The sequence below is a fragment of the Protomyctophum parallelum genome (genome assembly GCF_964188405.1).
Source record: "Protomyctophum parallelum genome assembly, chromosome: 4".
Taxonomy (NCBI): Eukaryota; Metazoa; Chordata; class Actinopteri; order Myctophiformes; family Myctophidae; genus Protomyctophum; species Protomyctophum parallelum.
Genome location: NC_139700.1, coordinates 30,894,209 through 30,905,943, shown reverse-complemented (window position 1 = coordinate 30,905,943; position 11,735 = coordinate 30,894,209). Strand labels below are relative to the sequence as shown.

Sequence of the window (11,735 nt, the reverse complement as noted above, 5' to 3'; positions counted from 1 at the left end):
ATCAATGGGCGGCATAGCATCAACGTATCATATTTTATTTGTGTAAATTTTATATAACAAATGGTAAAATGAAAATCCTGAAAAACGACATAATATAGTATACATACTTTATAGTATGTCTTTCATGATTTCATCTTATCGTCAAACTATGAGAAATGACATACTATAGTATGTCGTCGAAAACCATGGTATGTCTTTCATGGTTTTCATCATTTCTCAGTTAACTCATGTCTGTTGTGCCAGCAGCTCCGCCCTGGGGCCCCCCAGGGTCCTAGGCTTCATCCTTCACCTGAGGTTCTAGCAAGATGCTTCTGACAACTTCCTCTAGTTCTTTCAAAACCTGTTGAAACACATTTCGACAGCAATGAATGGAAAAGACAGTCCTCCCGTGTCACACAGCACTCACTTTACAAGATAATCCTTTTAACATCTTCCCCACTGGAATATTACAGCTCGACTAACAGGATTCTGCGTGCACATTCAAAGAGAGTGATACATACAGAAATGTGCAGAAGTAGTCGGAACCACAGGAGGCGGAAACCTACCGTGTGACACTAGTATGACGATTCATAAAAAAATAAAATAACAGATCTACAATTCAGTTGAGACACTTTCGCCAGGATTAACCATCTATTATTACAAGTGTAAACTTGTCACGTGAGCAAAAAGTGTGCCCATGTCACGTGAGCAAAAAGTGTGCCCATAAGCATTCTAATTGGCCACAAACATGTGCCCTGGCCACAAACATGTGTCCATAAATATTCTAATTGGCCACACTAGCTCTCAGCCCCTCCCCCTTTGCCTGCTGGGATCTGATCTTCTCCGAGTCCAGTCCGCAGAGACATCCTCACGGAAGGAATTGGAACGATACAGAGAAGAAATTGGACGATACAAATTGGAACGATACAGAGAACCAATAGACGGGATTACATGTGGAGTCAACTCCCGCAATTTCCTTCTTCCCATAGTGCGCTGCAACGTAACTGGGATGAGCGGCCTGTCAGGGCCGCGAAATTCTAGTTTATTACAAGCCCAGAGCGTAGGCGTATATGTCTTCTGTTGTGAGCTGGTAACCAGTGCAGTCAGAGGATCTCAAAGGATGAAATAACAAGAGCCATCAAAAAGCTGAAGGCTGGAAAAGCACCAGGAGTTGACAACATCAGCCCTGATATCCTGAAAGCTGACCCCAAGGCAACCACTGAGGTTTTATACCACCTTCTCAACAACATCTGGGATACGGAAGTCATCCCAACAGAGTGGAAGACCGGCCTAATGGTCACCCTTCCTAAAAAAGGAAACCTTAGCGAATGCAGCAACTGGAGAGGCATAATGCTATTGTCTATCCCTAGCAAAGTCTTCTGCAGGATTATTTTAGATAGGATACAATCAGCCCTGGACAAACAGCTAAGAAAAGAGCAAGCTGGGTTCAGGAAAGACAAATCATGCACAGACCATATTGCAACCCTTAGAATCATCATCGAACAGTGCGTAGAGTGGCAATCCCCTCTTTATGTAAACTTTGTTGACTTTGAGAAAGCTTTTGATAGCCTAGACAGGGAAGTGCTTTGGAAACTGCTAGGGCACTATGGCCTACCCTCAAAAATCACCAACCTAATAAAAAACATGTACCAAGATTTCAGTGGCCGTGTGATCAGCAAGGGCAAACTTTCAGACACCTTTGCCATCACAACAGGAGTACGGCAGGGTTGCCTCCTCTCTCCTCTGATCTTCCTCATTGCCATTGATTGGATAATGAGAAAAACAACCAAAGATCATCGGACAGGAATCCAGTGGACCTTGTTTACACAGCTCGAGGACCTGGACTTTGCAGATGACCTTGCAATACTCTCTGAAAACCACACACACATGCAACAGAAGACAGACAGACTGCAGGCAAACAGCGAACAGCTTGGGCTCAAGATCAACACCGGTAAAACGAAGACAATGAAGATAAATCCGCGGGTACATAACCCCATCACACTTGGAGGAGAGGCCATAGAAGATCTGGAACACTTCACATATCTAGGGAGCAACATCAGCAGGGATGGAGGAGCAGACAGGGACATAGAGCAAAGAATCAGCAAAGCACAGCTGGCATTTAGGATCTTGCGACCGATCTGGATATCCAAACAGCTCTCTAACAACACCAAGCTACGGATCTTCAACACCAATGTGAAGACCGTCCTGCTCTATGGCTCTGAAACATGGAAGACTAACGAGGGCCTAATAAACAAGCTCCAGGTGTTTATAAATAAATGCCTGCGTTACATCCTCAAGCTATGGTGGCCCATCAAAACCACAAATGAGGAGCTATGGAGGATCACAAAACAGGACAGTATAGCTAGTACCATCAAAAGGAGAAAGTGGAACTGGATAGGCCACACCCTTAGAAAGGACACAGATAACGTCACAAGGCAGGCCCTGGACTACAACCCACAGGGGAAGAGGAAACGGGGTAGGCCAAGAAACACCTGGAGACGTTCCACTCTCCAGGACCTGAAGGACATTGGCATGAGCTGGCAGGAAGCAAAAGCGCAGGCCCAGAAGAGAGTGAGATGGAGAGCTCTGGTGGACGCCCTATGCCCCTCGACGGGGTAAAGAGGATTAAGTCAAGTAGGTCAACCAGTGCAGTCTGTCATTTACCACTCTAGTTCTTTTATAACTCAATGCTTGAGACACTTGCCGTTACTGTACCTTTATGACGTCAGGCCGTCTGACCTTCCTGTCATGGAGACAGCTGCAGGCCAGTGAGTAGAAGCGCTCCACCTGGACCAACTCCCAGTCTCTCATCTTCTCATCCACAAAGTCCTCCAGAGTCAGATCCTCATCTTCATCCTCTATGTCATACCTCAGCTCCATCTTGCCGTGGTGGAAGGAGGAAAAGATAACATGGGACAGTATTTCTTCAAGGGTAACCGACTAACCGGAACACCAGGCACCCGAGAACACTTCTTGCTTTTATACCTGTTGCGTGGATCATTCGTCTACATTCTGCAATGTAGATTCTACGTTGTCTGTCTACAAACTCTACATTATTACCCAATAATTTGTATTAACATCCAAGAGCTCAGAGAGGCAACTGGTCGGTACTCTAGGGGCTCCATCTTGCAGCAGGGACCATTTTTCCTTAATTTGGGGATTTAGTATTGTGTAAGAGGCGTTCCCCCATAAAAAATTGCTAAAATAGACAATCTACAAGTTCACAATCCAAATTTGAAAAAAACTTTTTTGTGTGTGAATATTTTGGAACATTTACCCCAAAAATACACCAGGGTTAATTAAAGTGGTTAAATGTTAAAAAATCCAGTGTGTGTGCCACAGCTCCATGGAAACAGTGAAAACCTCTTTTGTCTTACCAGGAACTGCGGCTCCCGCTTTTCGTCGACTGGACCGAGTCCAGACAATATTTCCAACAACACCTGTGTAGATAACAGAGAGATGGGGTTAAGCACCTGGCTCTCCTCCTACAACAAGCCTCTCATTACCTCAGCAGGCTTAAACATAGACTCTACTGTTCCATGGCAGTCATTTAGACTGGAGCTATTAGTGTACACAAGATACCAGGTCAACCAGTTTCATTGACACAGATGACCTTATATCAGAACAGTAGGTTGGGACCGATTTTTGTGGGTCATGAGTAAATATACTTAAAAATTTGAATATTTTTTTTGTTTTCTTTTTACTTTAATCACAACATGGTTTTTAAAGAGACAACAACAAAGAAGCAGTGAAAAGTTGTAGATCTGCTATTTTCACTGCTTCTTAAAAGTTTTCATTGAAATAATTTATTTGTTTTGTTTCGTTTTATTTTGTTTAATTTTATTCTCTTAAAAAACCAACAAGGTTACGCAACACAATGCTATTAGTTTGGGTCCCGGGGAGATCAAATCTCTCTTTTGGGTCTCGAGTTAAAACTAAAACATTTGGGAACCAGTGTATCACACTGGAGTCAAGTGAGCCTTGCGCTTTATTTAAATGCAACATATCTTACACATTGATGTGATGGGGCAGGTCTGACTTCATTATCCCACAGTATATGGTTCGTTGTTATGGCACATTTTAATTTACAAAGCCATAACTAGGCTTCTCCCTTTGCCATTTAAATTGCAATTTTAAAATGTATGTATTGTATGTAACGTTTTAAACTCCCAGTCACCCACCTCTGAACCCCCACTCCCATTTTGGGAGGCACAAAGTGACGCGCTATGAGCTTGTACTGTAGATCTGCTAGTTTTGAAAAATCGTGAAAATGTGTACAAATCTTTAATATAATTATAATATATAATGAGAACTGTAAATCACAGCGGGGCTTTCCTAGAACTGCAGATGGGATCCATAATAAAATAACGTGTTTATGTCTGTTTGGGGTATGAACAGTACCGTTGTGTGACCTCAAGTGGCACTGTTGAGCAGCCTACAGGCTCATTCACACTGACCACTATGACCATAACAATACATATAACTACAGTACAGTAAAAGTATAGTTACACCGCTCAGTTCATACAGGTGTGATTTTAACACAAATCTTGGCTTCTGGGGTCCCAGCTGGAACAAAATATTTTGAGATGGGGTCCGCTGCCAAATACATACCGGTCCTTCACTAACCTCGCGTCACCAGGCTTTCCACCTCAGAGGAAAGCCTGGTCTGTGTTACAAAATTGCTGTGTGAACCGGTCTGGGGCGGATGATATCGTTACGTCATGTTGTAGTCAAAGTTTGTAGTCATCAGGCAGGAACCATCATCTTTTAAATATTTTTTATCCCACGATTTTGCAACCCATTTTATCACCCAGTGTCAATTATCTAATGTAATCCTGGGCGCTACACTTCCTCTGCCAACCTGGTGGGGCAGCGGACTGACCTCATGCTTCCTTCTATGCATATGTCCAAGCTGCTTCTTTTCACCTGACAGGGGGGAGTTTCCCCGGCCAGACGTAGCGTGTGGAAGGAACACGTTATTCCGACCAGTTCCTTTCCCCTCCATCAGGCGCCCCGGCTGGCCAGGGGGAGGTAGTTTAGAGTCAGAGAACAGGATTACTGCATTTTTTCTGTGAGGGTACCCTAGGGGACACGGGGAGACATGCAAAAGTTTGAGCGTGACTGATATAGCAGCATTATTTAGAAGTTTTTTAGAATTAGTCTCAGGTCTTAATGATCTCAAGTGTCTCCATTTGTGCAAGACATCACTCCATAAGCCATATCTCCAAAACGGATGGGTCAAACTGCACAACCAAATCAATTTGTAGCCGTGATCCCTAGCTCTTTCATAGGACATGAAACAATGAAAATTATTCTTACAACCTCCGCTCCCTGAGAGTGCATGTTTGAGCATCACATCATCCGTCCATCAATTGTAGGGGGGTGGCTTTTAGTTTGGTATGCGCCATGCCTGGAATCGGCTCCAGAGAATGCCATTAGACTGGATCACTCAATCCCCTTTGGGTGATTTTAAAAGTTTACTTCAGATATTGAAAAGCTTGTTTTACTTGAGTTTGTATTAATGCGTTTTTGCTTTCTGTTTTTTATTGCATTGCTGGCTGCCCTGCTTGATTGCTTTCTTGGCCAGGGCTCCCTTGCAAAAGTCTCAGACAGATGTGTGTGTGTGTGTGTGTGTGTGTGTGTGTGTGTGTGTGTGTGTGATGAAGAGGCCTACATGTACAGTATGCAATATCTAAAGCCACTATATCTCCATGTGCGTGCGTGCGTGCGTGTGTGTCTTACCACTCCAAAGCTGAATATGTCAGATTTTGGGGTGATCTCGCCTCGCAGTGCTTCAGGTGCCATGTATGCCCGTGTGCCAACGATCCGCTGGGTCATCATGGTGGTTGACGAGCGCTTGGCCGACGCTCTCGTCAAGCCAAAGTCTGAGATCTTCGGCACCAGGTCTTCATTCAACAGAATATTTCCACTGGGTATATTAAACAAACATATGACAACAATTTATTAGACAATTAACCACACATCCGATTCACGATTCCGATTCACGCCACGGGCAAGGTGGTGAGAACAATTAGTACTGGTAATAGATGATGAGATTATAAAGATTAGGATGTAATAAAACCAACCCAAAAGCCTGTGTGTACCTTTTGACATCCCTGTGGATGTGGTGGTTGTTGTGTAAGTAGTCCAAGCCTCTCGCTGTGCCCACAGCAATCAGACATCTCCGTCTCCAGCAGAGTGGGGGGCTTTCATCCTGACATCAATCAATGAACATACAGAAAAATATCCAAACATGCATTAAGGTGGCCTGGGCCATGGCTCAGTGGTCCAGGCACCTTAGCTGGCAATCCAGTCTGGCAGTGTGCTGCAGGTTCAACTCCCGATCCCAACGGCCCTTACTGCATGTCTTCCCCCCATCCCTCTCCCTATTTCCTGTCAGCCTACTGTCTGTCCCCCCATAAAAAAAATAAAGGCGAAAAAACATGCATTAAGGTTGGCGAACATGCATTAAGGTTGGTGAACATGCGCTGCTGGTTGGCGAACATGCCAACCGCGCTTGCGGTTATGTTTAGGTTTCTGGTTTAAGGACTTCAGTGTTTTGTACCATACTATTGTATGTATAAGTACAGAACAAAGAATGTTTGCTTTCGCCATCTTTGTTGATGAAGAGTCTGGGCAATTAAGATTTAGTCACTAAATGTTTCTCAATCTTATATTTAGATTTAGTCTGGTTTAAGGTTAATGCTCCCGTGCTTGCGGTTATGTTTAGAGATAGGGTTAGTAATTTCAGAACAATGGGAGGTCGGAACAATGCCACGGAACAAATGACCCATAAGGATCCATTTAGTTACATTTGTACAACACTGAGGATTTACTGTATACGGATCCATTTTGACACTATCAAGGGCTTTTAGACGAACACGATGGATCTGTAACTTACCAAACAAGCCAGCCGGTCAAGCAGAGAACCATTAGCCATGTAGGCGTACACCAAACACGGGTGTTGGCTGTCACAGGAAAAACCAACCAGGTCCACCAAGTTCTCGTGTTGCAATCTGTGAAGAAAGTCAGCCTTTATTATCGGAACAGACGTGTAACAAACATGCTGCGAAACCTTTTCCAAACAACCAGGAACAAAAGTATTTCACAATCACAGAGCCAAGTAGAAAGAAGCAATACATAATGTGATCGTATTACGATATCAGTAAAACAATTATACTAAATGGCCTTTCATAAAATGTTCCTGTGATGATGTTATCTTTCCAACACTTGTGTATTGCTTTGTGTGACATTTGTAAACACTCATTGAACAGGATTTTCAAAATATATGAGTCCCGATTTAACATAACATAAATTACAATGTGGCATTTACATAAAAATAATTAAATTGCATTTAAGAGCACAGAGCGACAAGCTTCAATAGCTTGAGCTACTTGGTGATGCTGTAACTCACAACTGCCCCCCCTCTCTCTCCTCTGTTGCTGCTACTGTATCTCTCTTGAGATCCATCACATTGATTTAGATATCTGCTTAAGACACAGGTCACGTGGTTATGAGATGGCAGTGAGTCACTTCACTACAGCCACCGGTGTGTAACAAGGAGCTAGAGGACACAGTGAAGGACAGGCAAGAGAAATACAAAGACATTTGGAACTGACAACTCACGTCCTCAGCGTCTGGATCTCCTGGTCGTACTGCATTCTTAGCTCGTCGAGGGAGATATGCTCCATCTGAAAGTGGAAATATTATGCTTTGTTAAAGCTGAAACCTGAGGCTTATTTTGATGAATAAAACATTGTTTTATAGCCAATTTATAAGGTAGGGTTAATGCAATATAACTAGTACATCTGTAGTGGTTGGATGTGGTCTCACAGTCTCACTACTCTTGAAGCAGAGTCCAAAAGGAAGCAAGTAAAATATGTACGAGGAATATGTATGAGATGAAGGGAAGTCTGCACACTTTCTACAAGGTCTTGAACCTGATGAAAATCCACTAGGGTTGTAGATCGGCTATTTTCAAAACAAATTGGAGAGAAAGAAAATACCATTTTTGAAAACATTGTTTTGGGGGGGGAAGAAAATAGCGTTTAAGGTTACGTGGTTAATGTCGACAGCCTACAGCTACAGGCTTTGTAAGAATTGCATTGAGAACATACATTGGTTCTCAATGTACCCTCAGTGTTCCTTGAGGGTAGGGATGGGACGTGATCCGTAATACAACAGGATGAATTGGCTTTTGTTGAGCTGCAAATTCAGTACCACTTACCACATTATTTTGGTAAGCTCTAATTTCACTCTGCACAAATTGATTTGCTAAAAATAGCAGATCTACAAGCTCAAATAATATCAACGCGATAATATCGTTAATCACAATTATTTTTACCACAATAATTGTGACATGAATTGCTGGAATATGGTCCCATCTTAGACCCTTAGAGATCTGTAACTGAGAGTGTGCAAATGTAAAAGTGAGAGCCACTGGTAAGGAGAAAGTGTTTCCACTCACTCAGTGTTGATTTTGTCGACAGCAAGTATAAAATCAGCCATTACGACGGCATCAAGGCCCGCCAAAACACATTTTAGTCGACTAAAACACCTGTAGATTTAGTCGACTAAAACTAGACTAACACTAAAACTAAAATGTAACTAAAACTAAGTGAAAACTATTCAAGAGACTATGACTATGACTAAAATAGAAATGTGATGCCAAAAACAACACTGCACTCACTGCATTAAGCCGTTTGACAGCAACAGGCCTGTCACGGATGAAGCCTTTGTACACAGTCCCAAAGCCTCCCTCACCCAACCGGCTCCCTCCGTCAGACAGGGGGCGCTCATCAAAGTTACCAGTGATCTTCACAAGCTTCTTGTATGGCAACGTCAAGTAAGCTACCAGGACAAACAACAGAACACAGTCAACATTCATAGACTGGTCACATTACATGAACATGTTTAGAACTATGGCACCCAACACTGCCATCTAGTGAGCTTATCAAGTGACTACAAGGTTCAATATTCACTTCACACACTATATTGAAAGATAAACCATAATAAATACAAAAATATCTGTTATTTTATAAACATTTATTTAAAAATACATTGTTTCTTTGTTTTATTTCTTTATTTTCACATGCCAATCAACATTCATACAATCCTCTGACAAAAGGGCACACCATCTGGACACTTGATTGGATAATGTGTGTGTGTGTGTGTGTGTGTGTGTGTGTGTGTGTGTGTGTGTGTGTGTGTGTGTGTGTGTGTGTGTGTGTGTGTGTGTGTGTGTGTGTGTGTGTGTGTGTGTGTGTGTGTGTGTGTGTGTGTTTTCTGAGACATTTTAACAACACAAATCTTCTGTCTAGGGTGCCTGGCACAAACAAATGGGGGCCCGGCAGCCATAATATGGGACATGAACATGTTTGAGGACCACTGACCTGAGTTGCTTGGTTCGTCATGATCCACAGAGGGGGTATTTAGGGACTGTCCTGTGACCGTCTCCAACACCCTGGTTGTGTCATCGGTCTGTGACCCTGGACACACCCTGTCATCGGTCTGTGGCCCTGGACACACCCTGTCATCGGTCTGTGGCCCTGGACACACCCTGTCATCTGTCTGTGACCCTGGACACACCCTGTCATCTGTCTGTGACCCTGGACACACCCTGTCATCTGTCTGTGGCCCTGGACACACCCTGTCATCTGTCTGTGGGCCTGGACACGCCCTGGTTGTGTCAGCCGTCCATGGTCCTGGACAATCCTGCTGTCTGCTGCACTCTTTTAATGCATCTGGTGTAGGACAAGAAAGTAGGATTTTTTTAGAACTTTTTTTTTCAGGATATAAATATTACATAACTTTTTTTCTTTGGCCTTTACTTATTCAGGGAGAACAATTGCTCTCTTTTTCAAGGACCCATTATAAAAAAAGAAAGAAAATGTAATTATATTATGCATGTAATGTGCATGTCATCACCTGTACACCAGATTAGAGGAATTTTCAAAATATGGATTAAAAACAAAACTTGTCTTATTGTCCATGGCAATCAGTGCATAATTGGATTCAACGTCTCTGGCACTTAAACTGGCACTTAAACGAGCGTGATGCGGACTCGGCCCCCAGCCTGCATGATACCTTAGTCAAAATATGGCCCTTGAGGAAGATTAAATGGGGAACCCTGGTCTAGTCTAACCCTATAGTGACTATAGTGACTAGTGACCCTAGTGAACCCTAACCCAGGGCAAATCCAGTGGTATTCACCTGGTATTCCTAAACATAGCATCAGTAACTATGCCTAAATCTAACCTTATTCCTAAACCTAACCTCAGTAACTATGCATAAAACTAACCTTATTCCTAAACCTAACCTCAGTAACTATGCCTAACAAATACAAGAATTGAAGAACCGCTGGTTCGTGAAGAAAATGGGGACGAGAATATTTTGGAGCGAGCCTTCCGGTCACCCTGAAGTGTTGGCTGGAAACATACCAGGTAGCAGTAAACTGGCTGGAGCCAGTAATATGTGGCTCTTCAGAATCTCTACAAGTTCTCCCACTGTACAATTAGTTGTCCCCAAGTCATTCAGCAGCTCAAGTGTTGGACTTCTCCCCTGTGCAACCAGGCCTTCGTATCTCCTGCAGGCAAGGAAAGACCAATATCAGATCAGTGGTGGGAGAAAATAAATTATATATATATAATTATTAAATTAATACATTATTATTATTATTATTATTATTTTTATTTTTACCAAATAAGAAACACTGTTATTACAGGTAGCCTATAAGTGTTAGTCTGGTAATCAACATTTACTTTAGTAAGTGTATAGCCTCGGCCGGGAGGCGAAACGGGGACCTATAGGCCTACATGTGAGTTTGTGAGCTTGTAGATCTGCTAACTTCGGCTAAAGGGTGCGCAGCGTAGCCTACTGCGTAGAGGGGGAAAACGTTGAAGACCTCAGTCTGATGCATTTCATGTATTGACTAGCCTATGGCTATGGGGAAACTGAAAATAAACGTTTGAGAACTATAACTACATTACTACATATAACAAAAAATAGTCATAGGCCTATACTGCACCTGACATGAAGCTGTGAGTACCGGGGCTCCCCGCTGGGTCTCCTTATGGACACCAGGACCTGTTTCCAGGCGTCCTGGGGGTCCAGAAAGTCAGACAGTTTGCGACGTGTTCCATAATCTAGTCTGCGAATGTAGGTAGTGGATGTTATTGAACTACCGGCGTTCATCTTGTGGAAACGATTCTCACCAAGTCTTCACTTTCACTTTCCTATTATTATTCAACGAATTGGCCTATAATAACGTAGTATGTGCTCATTGTTGTAATATGTTGAGCGTGTTAAGAGGAAACTCGGTATTTGTAAATGTAAACTCGTGTTTTGATCATACAGCAACAAAATGTGTGTTTTCCGGACGTGTTTTCCGATATTGAGTAACTTCCCTAAACACAGAGCCATAGAGTAAGACAGAGTTACGACAACTCCGTTCACTTCATGGGGCCAGGCTCTTCTACATAGACTCGTGCGAGTACATAAACCACGTGATCGGGCTGTTTTCTGCCCCTCAATGTCACAACTCTGTCTCTATGGTTCTGCCTAAACGTAACCAGCTGCTGTCTCCTCCTACGTTTGCGTCTGCTCGTCGTGCACAGCGAGAGTCCAACAGTGCTCTCTAGTGGTGGCTCAAGGGATAATCACTTAATCATCATCTACTCATGAAACTATTATTATTATTATTAAACATAGAAACTATATATATATATGTGTGTGTGTAGGTACTGTAGCCTAGATAA

General features: G+C 42.9%; 1 protein-coding gene across 1 annotated transcript; it reads right to left on the bottom strand.

The window, feature by feature from the left end:
- Window positions 1–14: 14 nt before the first annotated feature.
- Window positions 15–11,346, bottom strand: irak4 (interleukin-1 receptor-associated kinase 4). The gene is made up of 11 exons (XM_083763293.1): window positions 11,006–11,346; window positions 10,419–10,564; window positions 9,372–9,722; window positions 8,669–8,829; window positions 7,606–7,670; window positions 6,881–6,995; window positions 6,084–6,193; window positions 5,722–5,908; window positions 3,357–3,419; window positions 2,695–2,859; window positions 15–340 (listed from the first exon to the last, which is right to left on the bottom strand). The coding sequence occupies exons 1-11, from the start codon at window positions 11,170–11,172 to the stop codon at window positions 272–274; spliced, it is 1,599 nt and encodes a 532-aa protein (XP_083619419.1). The 5' UTR covers window positions 11,173–11,346; the 3' UTR covers window positions 15–271.
- Window positions 11,347–11,735: the final 389 nt, after the last annotated feature.